Source organism: Diceros bicornis, chromosome 20 (genome assembly GCF_020826845.1).
Source record: "Diceros bicornis minor isolate mBicDic1 chromosome 20, mDicBic1.mat.cur, whole genome shotgun sequence".
Taxonomy (NCBI): domain Eukaryota; kingdom Metazoa; phylum Chordata; class Mammalia; order Perissodactyla; family Rhinocerotidae; genus Diceros; species Diceros bicornis.
This window is the reverse complement of record NC_080759.1, coordinates 48186358-48206768: the sequence shown is the minus strand read 5'-3', so window position 1 is coordinate 48206768 and position 20411 is coordinate 48186358. Positions and strand designations below refer to the sequence as shown.

Here is a 20411-nt window from a genome sequence, read left to right as displayed (position 1 = left end):
CACAGATGCGAAGCCCCAATATTGTGGAGCCTCTAAACAAGTGCTTCGTACCAAATGTGACACTTATATGTTAAACTGTATAGGTCGCTGTTGTCTGAGTTATTCTGTGTCTTGTCACTGAAGAGTCAGAGTCTGCCTGGAGAGAGACTGAGGGGGTAGCAAGTGTGTGTGACATATGATGGACAAGGTCCTGTGGAGGGAGAAGGAATACCCCTGGGAAGGAGGGGACGCCAGCAGGGAATGGGCTTAGACTCCAGAAAGATCAGATCCATGGTGATAATGCAAAGTGGGTGCATAGCTTAAAACTCTATAGTGGTTAACACTGTAAGCCTCACATATCCAGAAGGCAAGTCAATAATGGAGCAGAGGTTGGCAGTGGCAACACAAGCTGGTATATTACGCCAAAGCAAGATGGACAACACAGGGTTCAAGTTCAAATCTAGATCAGAATCCAAGACAGAATGTACGGACCCAGGTTTTGTGGCCACAGGGAGAACTACTCGGTGGTGGCCTCATCTGAAGCAGCCAGACAGCCAGATGGCCTGCGACAGGGTAGTTTTAGGAACATAGCACTCAAAACACAGCGAGGACCTGACTAAGGGAGGAAGACAGAGAAACTGGACGCTGCGGAGGAGGGCGAGCGAGTTGGCTACTGACAGATGCTCCCAGTCCTTCGGTGGATTACAAGGTGAGGTCACATGCTGGGGTGGGAAGACTGACATCAGGTTCAGGAGTGTGGGAAGGCACCAACGGAGGGACGGAGGGAGAGCAGGGAGGTCTCCTCCTATGAGGCCAGCACAAATGTGAACGAGAACCCACCAAAGCACGTTTCTCCATATTGTCCAGCAACACCGTGGAATCTGAGACAGGGAGGAAACCACGGGCATTAGCTGAGACAAGCCTGGCCATCTGGAGAGAGGAAGGGTCAGGGATCTCACAGAAGCCACAAGCTGATGACTAAATGGCTCACCACCTCCTCCCTGACCTGGGACATTGTTTTACACCTGGGCTCACATTTTGATCATTCAGACGGACACTTATGATTTGAGCGCTTTTTAAAATATGTATGCTATGCTCTTTAAAAAAATTTTTGAAAGGCTGACCAATGAATCCAACTGAGGCAAAGCATTAATGAAATTCCAAAGGGGACTCACGGAGAGATCCAGAGAAACGAAGGGACGGAGGGTCAGTGCAACGGAAAGGAACACTGTATTCAAGTGAGGGAGTAAAAACAATGGAAGGATGAGAGGTCGGGTTGGAGGGGCAAATTTAAATTTTGAGTTGAAACTTAAAATTAGGGGTTGAGTAATTTAAGATATAAAAAAGAAAAATCTAGGGGCCGGCCCAGTGGTATAGTGGTTAAGTTCAGGTGCTCCGCTGCGGCAGCCCAGGGTTCGCAGGTTCAGATCCCGGGCGCAGACCTACGCACCATTTATTAAGCCATGCTGTGGCGGCGTCCCATATAAAGTGGGAGAAGATGGGCACGAGCCAATCTTCCTCAGCAAAAAAGAGGAGGATTGGCAACAGATGTTAGCTCAGAAGCTAAGCTTCCTCAAAAAAATAAAAATCTATCCTGAGAGTCAATTAATATGTGTTGAAAGAGACTCTTAAAAAGACACAGAGAAAAAGGGGAGGAGGGAGGGAGGGACAAAAGATTTGTTCTAAATCAGACCACAAGCCCTGGTACAGACAACAGAAGGTCCACCCTTTAGCATAAATCCCAGCTGGAAAGCCTCACAGAGCAGCCTCCCTCTTGGGTATGATCTGTTGCCATTTTATCTAATGAATGTCATTAAACGCTTTTTATCTTGCAAAACTAAACTTCAATCTCACTGTGTTCATCACTCTTCTAGTTCTCCTTCTCTGTCCGCCATATTGAACTGGTCATAGGCCCTTTATTCAGACTCGCTCTGAAAAGTCATGCTGAGAAATACAAATTAGGAGGGCAGCTGTGTCTCTTTGTAGATGTTGGCGAGGAGGCTCGAGTCAGTCATTAAAATGCTAAAATAGCTGTGGAACTTACCAACTCACTTATACAATCACCAAGGTTATGTGAAAGCAATAAGGATGCTGAGCTAGAAAAGGGACGATGAGGATGAGGAGGAAAACTAAGAGGGATATGTACCCAGCAGCCACAGGTTCTTCAACGTCCACAGCCCAGAAAATTTGTCAAACTGAGATCTCTAATACCTGGCCAGAGTTATTATTTTTATAATGCTACATCAATAGGTACCAAGACATGCCACCATGATAATGTTAGTATAATGTTAGTATACAGACAATAATCAGGACGATATACTGCGTGGTTTCTTCCTTTAAGGTGTTTGAACTTCAGAGACAAAAAAACTTCTGATCTGCTGGGAGACGGAGATCATTCACTATACCCAGTTTCAAAAAAAAAAAATTTTTCTTTAAAGTTAGGATCCAGAAGAAAATAATGGTTCTCAGAGACAAATAAATAAAAAGTGAAATTAGGAACGAGGAGTTTGAACTGCCATAAAAAGTGTGAAAATAAATAGAGCAACTTGGAAAAATCTGAGCCAAAAACCAGAGACGTCAAGTATTAGGAAGAGTATCATTTCATCAGATTCATGCTAGTTGAGAGCTGGAAGGGCTTGAGAAATCACCCCATCCCATGATCCCATTTATACGGGAAGAAACTGAGCTGAAGTGACCACTCTACATCTGCTCGAAAGAATATAGCTAAGGAAAGAATCACCTCTTTGATAATAGACATAGCTGATTTACAAATATTCACGAATATAGGCTGGCATATCAGAAAAAATCAAAGGGAGAACTTTCCTTGAAAACTGTTCAGTGCAGTCTGCCCTGAGAGAAACGGTAACATACTAGCAAGTCCTTGGTAAATTCTACGGTCCAGAGGGAAAATGAAGGCCTGGTGGGAACGGGGTGTTGGTGAGAGCAGCTTCCTAGGAGTCCTTTCTCTTGCTTATTCATGTATTAAAGTGGTTGTCTGCAAGTCATAATGGGAAATTAGCCAGCCTTGGACACAGCCAATATCGGTTAAGTATAAATTAGGAACGCCACAAAATATTCCTCGGAGCAGTTGGCAGTTGCTAGGAAACGGGAGGTCACCGACGCTCAAAGGCCACGTTATTCCCACCCCCGGGGCCTCGCAAGACTCCCAGCATCGCGGCAGACCCTGAGGCCAGGCTTCTGGGTTGTGTGACTCAAGATGCTTAAATCTGGATGCCCCCTACTTCAGGAAAGTGTCCAACCTGTGAGATGCCACACTGGCTCATGTGCAACCTGGCACTTTTCTTCAAGACACTGGTGCCCAAGAATTAGTATGAAAGAAAGAGTTTTAAGTTGAAGACTGTTCCACTGACTAAGCAAAATGGTAAAAAATAAAAGAGATTTAAAAAGAGGGAAAGAGAGAACATGCCCCTAAATCCAAGACTGACACAGGAAACAGAAAATCTATATATGACAACGAAACACTCTTTCTCCTCCCCCATTCTTGGAATAACATATTTCATTCACTTCCTCTCGTGATCCAATTCACTGAACACTCACCATGCTTCCCATTCTTGGGTTTAAAGAATAGCTTTCAGGGCCAGCCCTGGTGGCCCAGTGGTTGAGTTCAGCACTCTCACTGCTTCAGTGGCCAGGGTTCGGTTCTTGGGCACAGACCTAAACCACTGGCCCGTCAGTGGCCATGCTGCAGTGGCAGCTCACATACAAAAAATAGGAAGCTTGGCGACAGATGTTAGCTCAGGGTGAATCTTCCTCAGCAAAAAAAAAAAAAAAAAAAAAAAAAGTTTTCAGGGGTTCTGATAATACTTTTCCCATGAATTTGTCTTTCCCTACATCTACCCCAAAATGAATGTATGTCCTTCACAAACTCTATTTGAAGACGTGGTGCTGAGTTCAGTAAGTGGTGAGTAAGATCAAACGACAAGTCAGGAGGGGATGAACACCTCTATATGCTGGGATAGCCACACAATTGGTATCAGTGGTCTCTACCAAGACACGTATGTTGCCTCTTTCCATAGTGACAAACGTGATAATTATTATTTATTAGCCACCATGACCATCTGTGGTCAGTGTGTGCCATAGTGTGAGCTAGAGTTTTACAGACATGATCACAATTAATCCTGTAACCACCCTAAAAATGGGTGACTTCTGTCCTCACTCCATCCATGAGAAATTTGAGGCCTAATGACAGACCAATGAGACTTGGCTGGTGAAGGGCAGTGACCACAGCATTTCCTGTAAAACTTCGCTCAGTCCACCAGGATACAAGGCCTCCTGATACAGCTTCGTTAATCATTTCAAACCAGAAATGTTTAAAGAGTAATGTGTTTTATCATCCTGTTAACCATATATTGTCTGAAAGACAGACTGCCTTATTTCACTAGCCAACAGCAACAAAATCAACTAGTTCTCTGAGAATTAGGAAAGTCTTATGCCATTAGTCCCAGAATATGTAAAAACAGGCCCAGTTAACTGAGTGCTACAGTCACTGGGCTGGTTGGGATAAGAGTTGAATTAGAGTTTAAATTCTGTGATTTAGGCAATAAAACCAGGGGACTAGGCCATGTGGGACCAGTGCTGCTTAGAAACACCACTATGATACATCATACACTGGTGAACACTCTAAAAAAATCCTGCTGGGTCTGTCTCCACATTTTCCCCCATCAGTGTTTTGGCACTGTGAACCATGATCTGAGGCCAGTCAGTATGAACAGAAACAGAAATGATTCAGACATGATCTGTTCATCTCTACTCCTTCCTTTATTTCTATACCCAACCCCTCAATGTAGTTAATATTTAACTGAAGAGTGTCTATTCATTGATACCCACACATCAGTGCTCCCTCTCAGCTCTGTATCCTTGGCAGTTTATGGTCCCCACAGCACCCAATAGAGAGCAATCTGTGTTTTAGGCATGTTTACCAAAATGACCAGAACAGAGAACAAAAAAGACCTGTGCACCCAGGCCAGTGGCTAAAGGCCCTTCGAATATTCGCAAACCACCTTCTCAATCATTTAAACACTTTCTATCAACATGCTGTAACAAGGAGAGTGAACGTGCTCTGAGCGGGCAAGGTGAGTAATGCAGAACAAGCGGCAATTGTATTGTAGTTAATTCTTTTTAATCGAGCAGGAGAAGGGAAAGGCTTTAACTCTGTGGACACTGGCAGAGCCCCAAGTTTATGCAAACCAGGAAATGCTTCCAGCACAGCTCCAGACAGCAGGGGCTCCTGCAGAGAAGGGGCCCGTGTGCTGATGCAACAGGCAATAAACAATGGCTGCTCCAAGAGATGGTCAGTTACACGGAGCTTTGCAGTTTTGTTGTACCTTTGTGCTCCTTTGATACCTGGCCGTGAGTACTAACAGGTGTGCTAGAATCCTGGAAATCCCAATCAAATGACATCACAACCAGGTCCAACCTGCCCTTCTGCCTCCACAAAGGACCTCATTTCCCTAATTTGCAAGGTACCTCCAATTAAAGGCTCTAAGAGCTGTAACTGTGGTCCAACATAAATTGAATAGTCCAAGCTGTACTGGAATTGATGTAATGAAGTCAGTGAATAATCAAATACATAGGCCAATGTTTCAGAGTTAACACCAAAACAAACAAACCAAAAAAAAAAAAAAAAGAGAGAAAGAGAAGGAAAAGAAAAGAAGAAATCAGGCTCATTCTTCTTCTGCAATTTCTCAAGCCACAATTAACATATGAAAGATGCTTTAGATTTGGCTCCAATAATCTTGTGGGATTTATTTATCTATTTATTTGGCTCAGCAAAATGTGTCCTAGTTCTCTCCTTGTGTATTGTAATAATCTTAAACTGTTCCATCGAAAACAATATCAAGGTATGCCTGAAAGATTTCATATTTAAACCCTTGTCCCTTTGTCTATCAGCTCCAAAGCTGAAATCTGCTATCCAACCTTATCAGGCATATTCAAACTTTATTTTCCTGTCAATCTAAAGAGACTTTAAAATAACGTCTCTAAATACTATCTGAAACGTGTTTGCTCGTGAAATTTTCACTATTATAAACGTGGAGAGGAGCGGAGTGGGGGGGGTGCTACAATGTTTTTAGCAGAGATACTTTTCCTTCATTTCATAAAGGCAAACTTCGAGTACATCACAGTGCAATTCCAAAGCGGAACAGTATTCCCTTTTAAGTGAAATACTGACAAATGAAGCATTTGGCACACTTTAATGAGCTGTTTTATCCTTTCAGAGTGGCTGAAACTAGGACAGCCATTCATCTGAGAAAGTGGATAGCACAGAGCAATTACATAATCGTGCAAGGCACACTGATATTAAGGGAGCCCTCTCCCATTTAACATTTTCTAATACTACTTACTAGGAAAGGAAACAATAATATGTTTAACTTAATGACTCAATACATCTGGAACACATCAAATGATATGCAATTTTCTATCTTCACCGTATATTCAATAGTTAAACACAAGGCTCAAAGCCATAACGAGTGCTAATAAAAATAAATTGTACATAGATGCCATTTTTACCAAGAACAAAGGAAAAATAAGGATAAAAACCAAGAAATAATCAGCATTGGCACCATAATCCAGTGGCTTTCCACCAGGGGCAGTTTTGCCCCCTGGGGGACGTCCGGAAATGTCTGGAGACATCTCGGGGAGGGGGCTGTTACTGGCATCTGGTGGGTAGGAGGCCGGGCTGCTGTTACACATCTTACAATGTACAGGACAGTGCCCCGCAGCAAAGAACCATCCCATCCAAAAGGTCAGCAGTGCCAAGCTGGAGACACTCTCCCTAACCTGATAAATAGGAAAAGCCCGAGAACTGAGGTGGAAGGTAAAGCCTGTGAGGGCTAATTATGGACACATTTCCATTTGAAGTGCTGGCCAGGTGATGAAGACCAGCACAGAACCAGAAACTTTAGAGGACTAGAAAAAAAGTAGGGTACAAAATTAGGCTAGGAGGCTAAAGCTCAGAGGTGGTTTCAGGCTGGGAGAAAAGAGTGGAATGGTACTCACCTAGGCTGAGAGTTGAGTCAGAGAAGAGAGCATTTCTTTAGGAACGAGGCAGGGGAGGAGGTGAGGGCAGAACCTGCGGCCATACCTATATCTAGGGAGCCAGTCAAGAGCGAGAGGGTCAGAGAGGTGCCAGGAAGGAGGCGGCGGCTGCGGAAGTCACAGGCCTGGGGGTGGGGGTGGGGACTAGGAGGGCAGGGCAGACGGAACTGTACCTGGAAGTGTTCAGCAGAAGGGAGGCAAGGGCAGATTGGATGGCATAGATTAGAAATAAGAAAATGGGTGTGGACTCTTTTTAGAGATGCTTAGCAGTGAAAAGAAGACTGCTCAAGGTGGGGACCCAGTCAAGTTCCTACTCACTCTCACCTCCCCTCCCCTTTATATGTATAAATATATACATATAATTTTTTTTTAATACAAAGAAAGTGTGAGTAGGGAGACAGATTCCAGGGAGAAGGAACTCTTGACACACAAGAGAGAATAACTGATGGAATGTGGTCCCAGGGGAGGCCAGAAAAAGTCAAATCAAGAGGACAGGATGAGATTGTCCTTCAGAAAGTGTGCAACAATTTAAACTCCCAGTAGCAGAGTACATTAATGGTAGTTTCTTCAAATATTCACAGATTCTGGGAAGTGTTATTAAAAAGCAACACAAAACAAAAAAACTCATTCAATCTTTACACTGGCAAAATTATTTCACTATTTTAAGTTTTTTTTCTTTGATTATACTATTGAGGTTATTGGGTAACTTTCCATTTGTATTTCACCTTCTGCAAATTTCTTGTTCATGTGTTTTACTCATTTTTCTACTAAAACATTTGTTATTTTCTTAATGATTTGTAAGGGTTCTTTATATATTAAGGTTCTAAAAGCATGCTTATATATTGCAAAAACTCTTCTCTGTTTGTTGTTGGCCTTAATGAAGAGCAAGTTGGCCATGTGTGTATGTATATATCAAAGTCATAACAATGTGCATACCCTGATTTAGCAAATGAACTTCCCAGAATTTATCTGAAGGAAATGGCTTGAATGTGCACAAGTATTTATACAATGAATAATATAGCAGCTTTGTTTACAACAAATAAAGGAAATAATCCAATAATAGAAATTTGACTTAAAGCACACTGACAGAATTCTATACAGTCATGAAAAAAGCATAGGAATGTTTTAAGATACAGTTAAGTTAAAAAAAAAAAGTAAGTTACAAAATTAAGGTAGACTATAATCCCAATTTAAGGAAAAGAAAGTATACATAATACAGTGTAAGCAGGATTGTCTCTGGGTGGTAAAATTATAGGTAACTGTAAATTAAAGGGTTTTTTGAATTTTGCATATTTTCCAAATATTCTATAATCAGTAAGTACTGCCTTTATATTGGGGAGGGGTGAAGGCAAAACCCAGTAAGCATTGTGGTGGTGTTTTTATTACTGTTACTATTTTTTGTAGTAGTATTTTTGAGTATCAAGAAAAGAGCTGGCCTGAGGGAGAAAAAGGGGACACCCCCAGGGTCAAAGGTGATCACAATGAAACGCTGAGGAGAGGGAGGAGCCACAGAGGACCTTCTCCATGAATGTTCAAAAACCCAGGGAAATTGACACTCTGAGCCTGAACACCCTGCCGCAATCTACCCCCAGTTCTGACCTCTAGTCTCCAGTCTCAAACTCGGGCCCTTTGCTCCAGAGTCATGGAAGGGAGCCACAGCTTTGGTGAGTGAGTTTTAGAGCAAAGTGGCATTAAGTTTAGAACAAATGGAGCGTTAAGGGAGCTGCCTGTAAAAATTCGAATGCAGGGCCACTTATGCTAGAGGACCAAAAAAAAAAATCTGCAGCCTGTCTATGACGGACAGATGGTCTGGGTCAGGGATTGGCTCACACGTTGGAGGGGCACTGCTATTCTGACTGGGCGCTGCTCACTAAGTTCACTGGGCTCAGCCCAAGTAGAAATGCACAGCTGGTGGGCTGCAGTGGGGAGGCCCTGGCTGCCATTCACGGTAGGCACAGGGGAAAATGTTCACCCCATCTTGGCAAACGGCACCTCCCAGGTGGGAAACACACAGGCCAGACTGGGGTGATCTCTCTAATCAAATATCTTCCTGAATGTGTTCTTTAACATGCCATGGTACTGAGAAAGAGTGAATTATTTCCGTATTCTGTCATTCAAGCCCTCTTGCGAGTAACAATGAGATTCTGGAACTGGGGATCCACATATTTAAACTACACAGAAAAGCAGGTGAGACAACACAGAAGTTCAACACGATGCGAGAGGCAGAAATACGTGGTCCCTTTCCGTAGATGACTTCTGCTCCACCTTTCTCTTAGCATGGTAATTAATTTTATGTCAGATTAATTACTCTTAAGCTTTTAAAAACTGAAGGTAAAAACACGAAACATTCTAACATTTGGTTTTCACTGAGCACTAGAAATTTATCTTAATGAAAGCAGATTTAGCTAAGTAGTAGTCGGCCACATTATTATTCATTTCTTTTAAATTGAACTCAATTTAATATGAAAGACTACCTTCACATTTAAAACCTTTACTCCCTTAAAGGGCACTTTTAGCAACTGAAGAGAAATCAACAGGACACAATCATCTGTCCGGGGGAGGCAGAAATTAGCATTTCAGTCGCTCTTCATTATGTCTTTTCTTTGGGAACATCTACTTGGGGGGAATACGAGAATCGTAACAAAATGTGCCTCATCAGGTTTCTCCAGGCAGATTGCAAAATCCCGGCATGTGTGTGCTTGTGTGCAACAGCACATAATATTCAACAGATGACCATTCAACCCCGTAACTTCTCCCGTTTTTATAATACGATTTAAAAAGAGATGATTTTTTTGTGCAGATTTCTTTCAAGGCTCAAATAAAGTGCAAGGCAAGGAAAAGCTGTAAGACTGTAGTGTATAATTTTTAAAGAGAAATTCGTTGAAATAAATTCAAACAAAAGAAACCACCACTAAAAATTTCCTCTTGCCACCTAATATTAAAGACGATTTTTTTTCCTAGGAAAGGTGAATTCCATATCAAAAATATCTTGCATTATCAATGCCTTATCTGATAGGTGGGTTACATCCTTGATTTTTACAAAGCATTAGTAGTTCAAACTTGTCCAGGCAATCAAAATCAGCACTCACCCACTTGTTTAGAAACTAAACAACTCTGGCGCTCAGCGGGACAGTAAAACCTGCTCCTCTCAGTTTAAAAAATTCCTCTGCAAAATTTTACACTACCACGATCATCGCAAGGTACATGAAACTTTTAAGCGGCGCAAATAAGAAAAAAACCCTACCTTGGGTTTCTTTTCCCCCCTTCAGTTTTTGTCCACTGTAAATGGCTGCATCTTTAGCAGTCCAGGCTACGAGCATCTGAGTCGACAGACACAAAAACCGGCTTTCTTCTGCTGGCTGGTGTTCCCAGTCTTTTATGCGGTATCTCGGGCTCTGCTTGCTTAATTCATTCCTGATTCTACTGAAAGGAAGTCCAGCCTGGGGAGGCTGGTGGGAGAGGAATTGCTGAAGACACTTTTGACTGCAGGAGCTAACTAACCACCTCATATGCACCAATAAATGTGCAAATACATTTGAAGGCGCAAAGACTCTCGATTTTAAAAGATAACCTATTACTGAAAAAAAAAAAAAGCCTTGGGACAAAAATCAAGCCATTTAGTTGTGACCTTGGAAAGACTATCCTGAGAACAACAGTCTTCACTTGAGCCTAGCTTCATTTATGGCTATTTATCCTGGTCTTTACATAGCGCTACTGAATAGTTGCCATGACAACTCGGTAAACAGGATTCAAGTGACCACTGAGGGGTTTACCGGGATTGTTTTGTTTAGGGAGAAGAATGGCTGCTTTAATGCTTCCTTTACTAAAATTTCCTGAAAAGGTAGAGCTGCCTTTTTACAGGTTGTTTGCATGTGATGTTCTCAAAAGTCAAAGATGCTGGCCATGGGTGCTACAGCTAGAGACAGGTGACATGAGTGGCAATCAGACAGGAAGAATTATGGAAGGTTACTGAATGCCCTGGGCATTTTCCAGTGAGTATGCAGGGGCAATGGAACCACCTCAAAAGGCTGTAAGACTGTAGAGAGGAGTCAAAGGGGCTGATAATCCAGATAGTTCTAGAAAGTTCTAACTCCCTGGTTCTCCAACACACTTTCGCTCTATTTTAGTCTCCTCTACATAAAACAATATCATTCACATTTTATCATGTGCAATAAAAAATTCATTCTCAATGCTTCACCTTTGGCCAGGCAATTGAAAACTAACCTATTCTTATAAAATATTACTTGAAAAAAATGTTCATTGCATTGTGAACAGATTATGAACATCTGGCATTTTGAAACATCATGACGGCATGCATTTGTCAAAACTCAAAGAACCTAAGACACAGTGAACCTTAATGTTAACTTTGGACTTGAATAATGATGTATCAATATTGGCTCATTATTATAACAAATGTACCACACTAATGAAAGATGTTAATAACGGGGGAAACTGTGTGTGTGTGTGTTGGGAGGAGTAATACGGGAACTCTCTGTATTATATCTTCAATCTTTCTGTAAATTTAAAAATGTTCTAAAAATAGTCTATGAAGTTAAAAAAGACTGAAATAAAAATGTTCATTCCATAACAATGTCAAGGACTAAAGGAAATTTAGAAAAAAAAAAAAGAAGAAGCTAGTTAGGACAATCTGCCAAAGGTATGTGATTTAAAACTAAACCCAAAAGGAAAAGGTCTGGTGATAGTCATAGATTTTCCTGTGATTCAGATTAAATTTGGGGTTAAACTTGGAAGGATGAGGTGAGCTTAAAAACGTCCAGCATATTCTCCATCCCGAACATAAAAGGCAAATATGAATTATTTCATACAGTCGAGTGTAGCCGCTTCACGTCTGCGTTATTTAATACTACAATCGCTCCCTTAAGCAGGCACTGTCATCATACACACTTTAGGAGAGGAGGAAGCAATTCTAAGGCCACATGACTGCTTTGTGACAAGAGGCTGGACAGAAACCTAGGCACACACCTTTGATCTATTTCTATCTCATCCCACTGCCCTACTGGCCCCTGCACCTGTGCGGCTCTGCAACAGCCACACTCACAGGATGTGCTGGGCCTGGGCCGAGGGCACCTCCTCACGCCCGGAGTCCCAGCGGAAGTGGAGCCCTTGATGCGGAGCACGAATGAATGACCTAGTTACCCACATTCTGCAGGTAACCCCTCGACAGCGCAGCACAGAGGGGGCGCAGCTGGGGGTGGGGGCGGTGGCGGGTGGCCTGGTTAAAGCAGCAGTGGGAAAATAGTCCCAGGGGAAGGAACAGAAAAAATAAACACGACTGAGACAAGCATAGTCAGTAGGAAGCAAAGCTCTACCAAACCAGTTGCCCACAAGAGGCTTAAGATTAAGATGTAGCATAATGTGCTGATGTTTGAATGAAAATCCTGAGGTAAAATTTTGCTCAGGAGACTGTTTACTAGAGCAGGGAAATGTGTGCTTACTGAGCTTAATATATTTATTAAGAGCTTAAATATATTTGACATACTCATAAGAGTGAATATCTATCTGACATTTCATTTACTCTCAAATGACCAGATAAAGAACAGCAAAGGGAGACGAAGAAATGCAGATTTCTCATTCAGTACAAGAAAGACCTTTTCCGTAAATAGTAAGGGCTTAAAAAAAAAACAAAGAAAACACAACAGGCTGCCTTTAGGTATAAGGAAAGAGCAAATTCTCTGTCCTCGAGGGTTATTTACAAAGAGGAAGGATGATCCTTTTGTGTCACATTTAAAGGGGATAAATAGACCATATTTCATAAATTCTTCATGCAAACATGTCCCCCTTTCGACATGCCTGAAATTGGGATGTGTCCACGACTCGCTGACATCCAAACAGCCACGGTGACGGAATTCAACACCAGGGCATGAAGAATTTCATTCAAGAAAATCATAGCTTTTCACTGTCTTTGGAAATCATGACACTATTGGAACCACTCGCACTGAGTCCAGCTGTCCTTTAAATGGAATCAAAATATTACACTACCGATTCATCAGTGAAAACGGAAACTTATTTTATCTGCAGAAAAGCCTGGAAACAGAGTGGTGAGGTGTAACTGTGGTATTAGTGAAGCAAATATTTGTAGTGGACGTATGACCTCCATTTCACACTTTTTGCAAAGCAACAACCAAGGGCGGGCGATAAGACAGCCCTGTGCTCCAGTTTAATAGGCAGACCTTTTGCTTCCGTGATGATATATAAATAATCGTGCGTTTTACAATTATGGGAGTCTTAGATTCAATAAAATACGGTTATAGATAATGTTTGAACTGAATGATGTATAATTCCAGAAAGTTCCATCAAAATGCTAAAACCCAATGTTCAACCTTTCAGATTAAACCCTTGTTATGTGGCAGATTTACACATCCAGACCTTCTTGCTCAATCATGGTAGGTGACAAAGGCCCTGGGGGAACGCCCCATTTAGAGATCTGAGTATTTGAGTATGAAGAACCAGGCCCAACTTGAAGAAGTGTTTGTGAATGAGCCCCTGGCCTGTGCTTGCCTTTTCCAAAAGGGCTCTGAACCCTAGGAGGGCCACGTGTGAGAAGGGTCCAGCTGTGAGAGGTAGACAGGAAGAAGTAACACATTAACATAGCAAGACCGAATCATATTAAGGATGTCTCCCTAATACTGACTTGTGGGTACATCCCTAGGGTGACTCCATCTACATAAATCAAAGATGATCCAGAAGTGAAAAATAAAAAAAAATTAACTAGAATGGAATCTGTGGCGATAAGGATTAAAGATAGCACGTAAATCTTTATCTTTGGCAAAGTTAAGCACTCATACCATGAGCATCTCTACAATGTCCTTTTATGAGCAATTTGATTCAACATCTACCGAGCACATACGACAGCCTGGACACTGAGCCATGCACAGGGTGCAAAGATGGATGAGGCAGGTCCTGCAAAGTCGTACTTGGTCAAGGTCTTCTGTATTTATGGAATACTTGATTCAGAAAATAGGATTAAGGTAGAGAGATCAAAGCCTAAAAAGAAATGTGAAAACTTGCTGGAATAAAATTCAGTAACGCTAACGAGAAATAAGATGAATAAAATGAGAGAGAAAAAGATACAGGAAGGATAAAAATAGGAAAAAACAATTCTAGGTAGGAAATGTGTCACATTATCATCAGGAGTTTTAAAAGAAATGTTTGGTCTTTAAAAAAAACAACAGTGGCATCATGGAAGAGAGAGAGACAGGTCATCAGGATTCATTTTAGTGCAAAGCACTGGCATCCTCTGAAGTCTCTCAAAGAGGACTTCTCTGTGAGATGGTTTGCATGTCCTCATGTCTCACGGCATGGAGACAGTGCTTCGAGACAAGGCCAGTACAATCAGGCCAGTCCTATGTCTCCAGCTTCGTTCTCCTGCTTGATATTCCATTTTCTAGCAAATATGACTGCAGTCCACCTCACAGACCCCACAGTTTTCCTTCCTCTGGGGCCTGGTCTCTAGCCTCCCCTCAGCATGGACCTCCCTCTCCTCACTCTTCCCTGGGATAAACTGCCTCTCTTAGAAGACTTCCTCCACCAGCTCCCAGCCCAGGGCCATTCAGGCAACCCAAGTCCTGCCTTTTTGGAGAAGATTCGACAGACTCTTTGAGGATACTGTTATGTCGGGTTAAAGCTTAAAGACGATGCTGCAGGAATCAAGGACGTTTCTCCCCTAGAACTCCAGTGCTCTTCACATCCAACCCACCGGAGGAACAGTGAGCAGAGCCAGCCGGGCATGCTCCAGTGACAGCCCTGACTGCTCCTCAGGGCGTGGGCCCCACCTCACATTCGGGGCTGGGAACTGCACACAACCTGTTCTCACACCCCGGCAAGTTCTCCTGATATTTATCTGTCCGTTCCCTTCTTTAATTTTGCCCTGCACCTCCTCAGGGTTTTTCTGAGGAATGTTAATGACAGACTTTTCTGACTAGAACTTATTGGCTAAAATACCAGGCGAGGAGAGCAGGTGAGATCACAGGCCGTGGGGCACCCTTGGGGAGAAATTCTGAGGAGGCAAAGCAGGTTCCTGTTGATACAGAGATCTCCTGGGGTTGGTGTGGACACTTTGGGCCAGAAACTCTACTGCCTAAGCAAATCACAACAGAAAAAAGCTAACAGGCCACATCGCCAACTAAAAATCGTCCGATGGAGAGGTCTGCCCTTCGTCAACTCCGAAAATTCTCAGCTTAGTGGAGGATCACATCCTTCAGTGCCATCTAAGGCCAAAGGCAGGCTGCAGACTAGCCCCTATGAAGAGGTACGCTTTTTTTATTCCCTTCATAACTTAGCACCAGGAGGATTTCTCAATGAGACTAGTCAAGTGCCTTTTGTACAACACCTAAGATTAGCTATGAGTTGTTTATAAAAAAGAGAACAGTCCACATGTTATTACAGTTGAATTGACACAATTGTTCCAGCATTTCAGTTATATTCTCCCTGCTTGCACCTGCTTTTCAAAGCAAAACACAAAAATCCCAAAAGACAGAAACCCCACAGTATTCCCACAAAGGATTTCTAGATTCTTTAGGCCCAGGTGCCTGTTCTGAGGTTCAGACATTGCCAAGGAGGAGAGGCAGCCTAGGCTACCGGCCTGGGGCCCACGGGGCTGTGTGCTCACACTCACTGGGTCACCATGAGAGTCATGGATGTGCTTCTAAAAGCACAAAAGCAGATACTTGGCTTTTTCTAAGGCCATCGTTTTCAAGGCCATAGACTTTACAGCTGCCGTTCTTATCCCTTTCTGGTCAAGGAGCCAGTCCAAAACAACCTCTAGAATCTGCCAAAACCCCGGATCCACATTCCTGAATGATGCTCAAAATACCTACCTACATATATATATATATATATATATATATATATATTTTTTTTTTTTTTTTTTTTTTTTTTTTTTTTTGCGGAGGAAGATTTGCCCTGAGCTAACATCTGTGCCAGTCCTCCTCTATTTTGTATATGGGAATGGCCACTGACAAGTGGTATAGGTCCGTGCCCAGGAACCGAACCCAGGCTGCCAAAGTGGAGCACGCGGAACTTAACCACTAGTCCATGGGGCCAGCCCCCTGTTTTTTTTTTGAAGAAAGATTCACTCTTTATTTTCAAAAACTTATTTTCACCACTTCCTGAAATCTGATTATTTCCCCGCATCCAGCACTCACCTCCTTGAGCTGAGCCCTAGAAGCTGGGTAGAGGGAGGAGTATTATGAGGTGCGGCCCACCACTCCTGAGGGCTCCACTATCCCTGGGGACTGCACTACCCCACCTCCATCCTGCTTCTTTTCATACCCCAACCTCTGTTCCTATTCCATGATTCCCCCACGACCTTGTCCCAGACAAACCAGTCCTCCTCGCCTCTCCCTCCTTCTGGGGCCCCAGGCTCCACATGTATTTGAACACAACCTCCCAAGCACCCTGATAACAATGACTTGAGAAGAGTACGAGGTGAGGGGAGACAGCCTCATCTCTCTCCGCAGGAAATACACATTCCCCATCACTGGGGCGAGGGAAGGCAAGATTTTCCCTGTGAAATTTCTAGAAGCATCTATCTTTGGACCAAAGAAAATTCATAAGAAACTCCAAATGAGGGTTGTTTACGTACGTTTCATGTAACACAATCACCAGTAACACTCTAATATTTTCAATGGAACCAAATGGATGCTAAGCAAGTCATAATTGAATATCTCCATGTTCTAAATAGCATCTTCACACTTAAAATCACACTTACATCTTAGGCCTCAGACAAGTCAGTTCATGGGTCTGTGCCTTTGCTTTCGGGGTGCCTCTAAAATGGTACCAAGATGTTTTTTCAAAGTCTTCTACAGCCCATCTCTTGGTGTGTATTCAGTGTCTACCGCAGATCAGAAGATGAAAAGGGCTGGGAGCCAGTACCAATGGAACCATGAGGTTGGCTTGGTTCATTTTTTAAAATGCAAAAACCAAAGCAATTAGGCACAATCAAATTCCAGCAAGGAAAAATAAACATCCAAAAGAGGTAATTTCTTCAATATTCTGGCTGCTGAAGTGTTTTCAAGCAGGCCTAATTTCAAAAGCTATTATGATTTAAAGGAAAAACTAACTCCATGCCATCCAAGAAAGAACCAAAACACGGCGGGGGACTGAGTTTTTCAAATTAAAATTTCTATCCTTATAATAGCAATGGCATGGTAGGTCCCCCGTTCACTGAATCTAAGATCCCAATGGCTGTAAAACCGCATGATTAGGTTACACACCGCTAAGAAAGGAAAAGAGCTCCAATTAAACTATGGCTCCCTGTAAGCTGTAAGATGCATCCCAACACCCAAGACTTTATATTGGGAAAAAACATGTGTGTTTGAAGGATGAAATATGGTATTATCATCTCTGTTATAAGAAGAGGAAAGAAACACTGACAGAAGTTAAACAGCTCCTGTGAGTGTAGACGGAAAATGCAAAGCCCATTTATATTGTCTTGTAGATACTGCCCACGGGGTTACGAAACAACGCAAGTGGAATGTAAACCAGCTGACACGGTACATGGTTCTGTTTTAACTATTAATTCCTATATTATGCCAAAAAAGCAACATATTATGTTGTCATTTTTTGTGGTAACCTAAAACATTTTAATATAAATTTGAAAAACGGAAAGATGAGTTACTTTTTAAATTACCTGAACAGATACACATTAAATTAAGTCATCACAGATCTTCTATATAAGACCAGTCTCGGCCACTTCATGTCATACAAATGCCACATTCTCACCATCACACCTTACAGTAAGGTAACAAACTGAACACGTTATTCTTTACTAAAGAGAATACCCAGTTTTTCCTTCCTAAAAGACAGAGAATTCAATATCATGGTTCTTATAAATAAGAATCTTTAAACTATAAATAAGGAATCACTGTAGTATTAAGTTAAAGCAATTGGTAAACAATATAAAAAGTAAGATTTAGCATCAGCAAAGTTATATAAACACAGATCTCATGGGAAACAGATGAGGTCAGATTTCTTATCTTAATCTTTATGAGGATGACACCTAGTTCTTCAACATAAGGGGCCCCTGACATGACTGTCTTGTGGAGGTTTTCCTCTCTTCAGAGGGGTTACTGAGAGCTGATGTTTGCCAAACCAAGATAATTTCAACTTTTTAACAACACTTTAAGGCAAGTTGCCCATTTAGCCCTGGGCTCAGCAACTGTATACATCTGATACTAAATTTCCTTTGTTTAGATAGCTTCTCCTTTTAAAACTCACATTGTTTCTGATCAGCCATGGAATTAAAAAGCTAAAATCACAGAGCCTAGCCATGAAAACTTATGATGACAACATTTCAGGAGTCTTCTAATTAGTTACAACCAACTGAAGTCCTTAAAATTCATTATTACTACTTAGAATTCAGATTCTCTGTCATGTTTAACAATAAAGCAAAAGAAACTAAAATGAAAAAAACCAACCACAACAAAAACCACACCAACTATTTCTTCTAAAAAGGTGTATCCCACCCTGGAGCTTGCCAAAGAATTTCAAACCAAATGTTAAGGAAAAAACATGAAGGCTTTGCAATGCTTCCTTTTAAAGGAGATTTCTTTAAAGCTTAATGGCATCGTTCAAAAGCAGATGAGATAAAGGGAATTTTCCATTTAATGTTATGCTATAATAACGTCATATACATTTCCAACCATCTAGAATGAAAGGACTTCAAAGAAACCAAATCTGTGAGTAACCAGCCCAGGAGGCAGCGTCCTTAGAAGACACAGTCTCCGTCTAGAACTGTCGTCCATCTTACCTTCTGCATGTTTGGCTTGACACAGCGAACAAAGAAAGGATTAGAGGAGCTTAGTGTCGCCATTAAGGAATGCAGTGAGTCCTATTAGAAAGGAAAAAGTATATGTTGATTTAGTCTCTTATTATGTCATTCCTTAAACTTCTCAGCACCCTAGGCACTTACCAGAAACAAGAATAAAGAAAAAAACAATAAAAATTCTATTGTTATTCCTAAGATTTATGTTTTTAAATATAATCCTAATATGAAATAAAGCGAAGATATTACAATTCATTGTCACTGAAATTATTTCACAATATACAAAACTCATTTGTCACTTCCTGGAAATAGTACCATTTAAAGAAAACCATTCTGTTAACAAACAAACAAACAAACAAAAGGCTAGGATATTTCAATGTTTAGTACAGAAAACCTGAGAAGCATCCACTCTCCCATTAGAGATATTCCTCCTATTTCATTATTTCCATCAAAACAATAGCCTATACCAGTACTTCACTGGTTTTTGAGCCACAATCTCTCACCCTTACCTTCAAATCACTAGGCAAATCAATCCTCTGTAAAACTGCTTTTTTTTTTCCCCCAAGTTTTTTTATTGTGAAGCATTTTTAACATATACTAAAACAGACAGAGCATGTAATGAGTATGCATCATCAGCTTCAGCTCATGGCTAATCTCATTTCACCTGATCCCTGTCTCTGTACAGACTACACCCACCCTTTGCAGAGAAGCAAATCCCAGACACCATATTATTTCATCCTTCGCTATTTCAGTATGTATTGTTAAAGGCTAAACACTTTAAAACATATATGCATAACCACCATGTCATCATCCTAAAAAGATTCAACATGAATTCCTTAATATCAATATTAAAACATCCAACTACCTCAGGTTCATATTAAAATACTCAACTGTCCCAAATTTCATAATTTTTAAATGGTTTATTCTTTGAAATCACAATGCAAATAAGGTTATGTATTGTAGTTGGTTGATACGTGTTTTAATCCACTGGTTTTCCCTCCATCTCTTTTTCCTTCTTACAATTTTGTTGTTGCAGAAACTGGGTTGTCTACACCACTACACTGATTAGTTACTTTTCCGCTTAGAAAGCTTCAGGGTTTTTCACAGATGACAAATGTCCTGGCATTCACGGACCTTCATATTCTGGTACCAAATTAGCTTCATACAAGGCGTCCGGTCAGCTGGCCTCCATCTAGTGACAGTCCTCACATTCCTGCCTCAGGACTCCTTCTCTTGCCCTTGTCTCTACCTGGAAGGCCTGCCCACTGTTTTCCATTTCCTTGATTCCTAGTCCAATTTAAGTTCCAAATATCCCCACAGCCTTTCAAGATGACTCCAGGCAATACTGATGTAGAAAAAGAAAATAACTCCACCGGAAGACTAAGAGCTGAGGTTTTACAGTCAGACACACCCAGGTTTAATTCAGTCCTCGGAGGGGCTGAGCAGGTCTCCATTTCTCTAAACCTCAGTTTTCTCATCTATAAAATGCGGACAATAGTATGTGCTTATAAGATTATGGGAGAAGCGAACAAGATAATGTTTATAAAGTGACCAGCCCAATGACTGGCACGTAATAAGTATACAATAAATG

General features: G+C 41.6%; 1 protein-coding gene across 1 annotated transcript in view; it reads right to left on the bottom strand.

Moving 5' to 3' along the window:
• The window catches only part of MYO10 (myosin X), a 214619-nt gene that overhangs the window by 53140 nt on the left and 141068 nt on the right, over window positions 1-20411 (bottom strand). The window contains exon 19 of the mRNA XM_058564310.1: window positions 18806-18886. Coding sequence (XP_058420293.1) covers window positions 18806-18886 — 81 coding nt within the window. The remainder of the gene's footprint in view (window positions 1-18805; window positions 18887-20411) is intronic.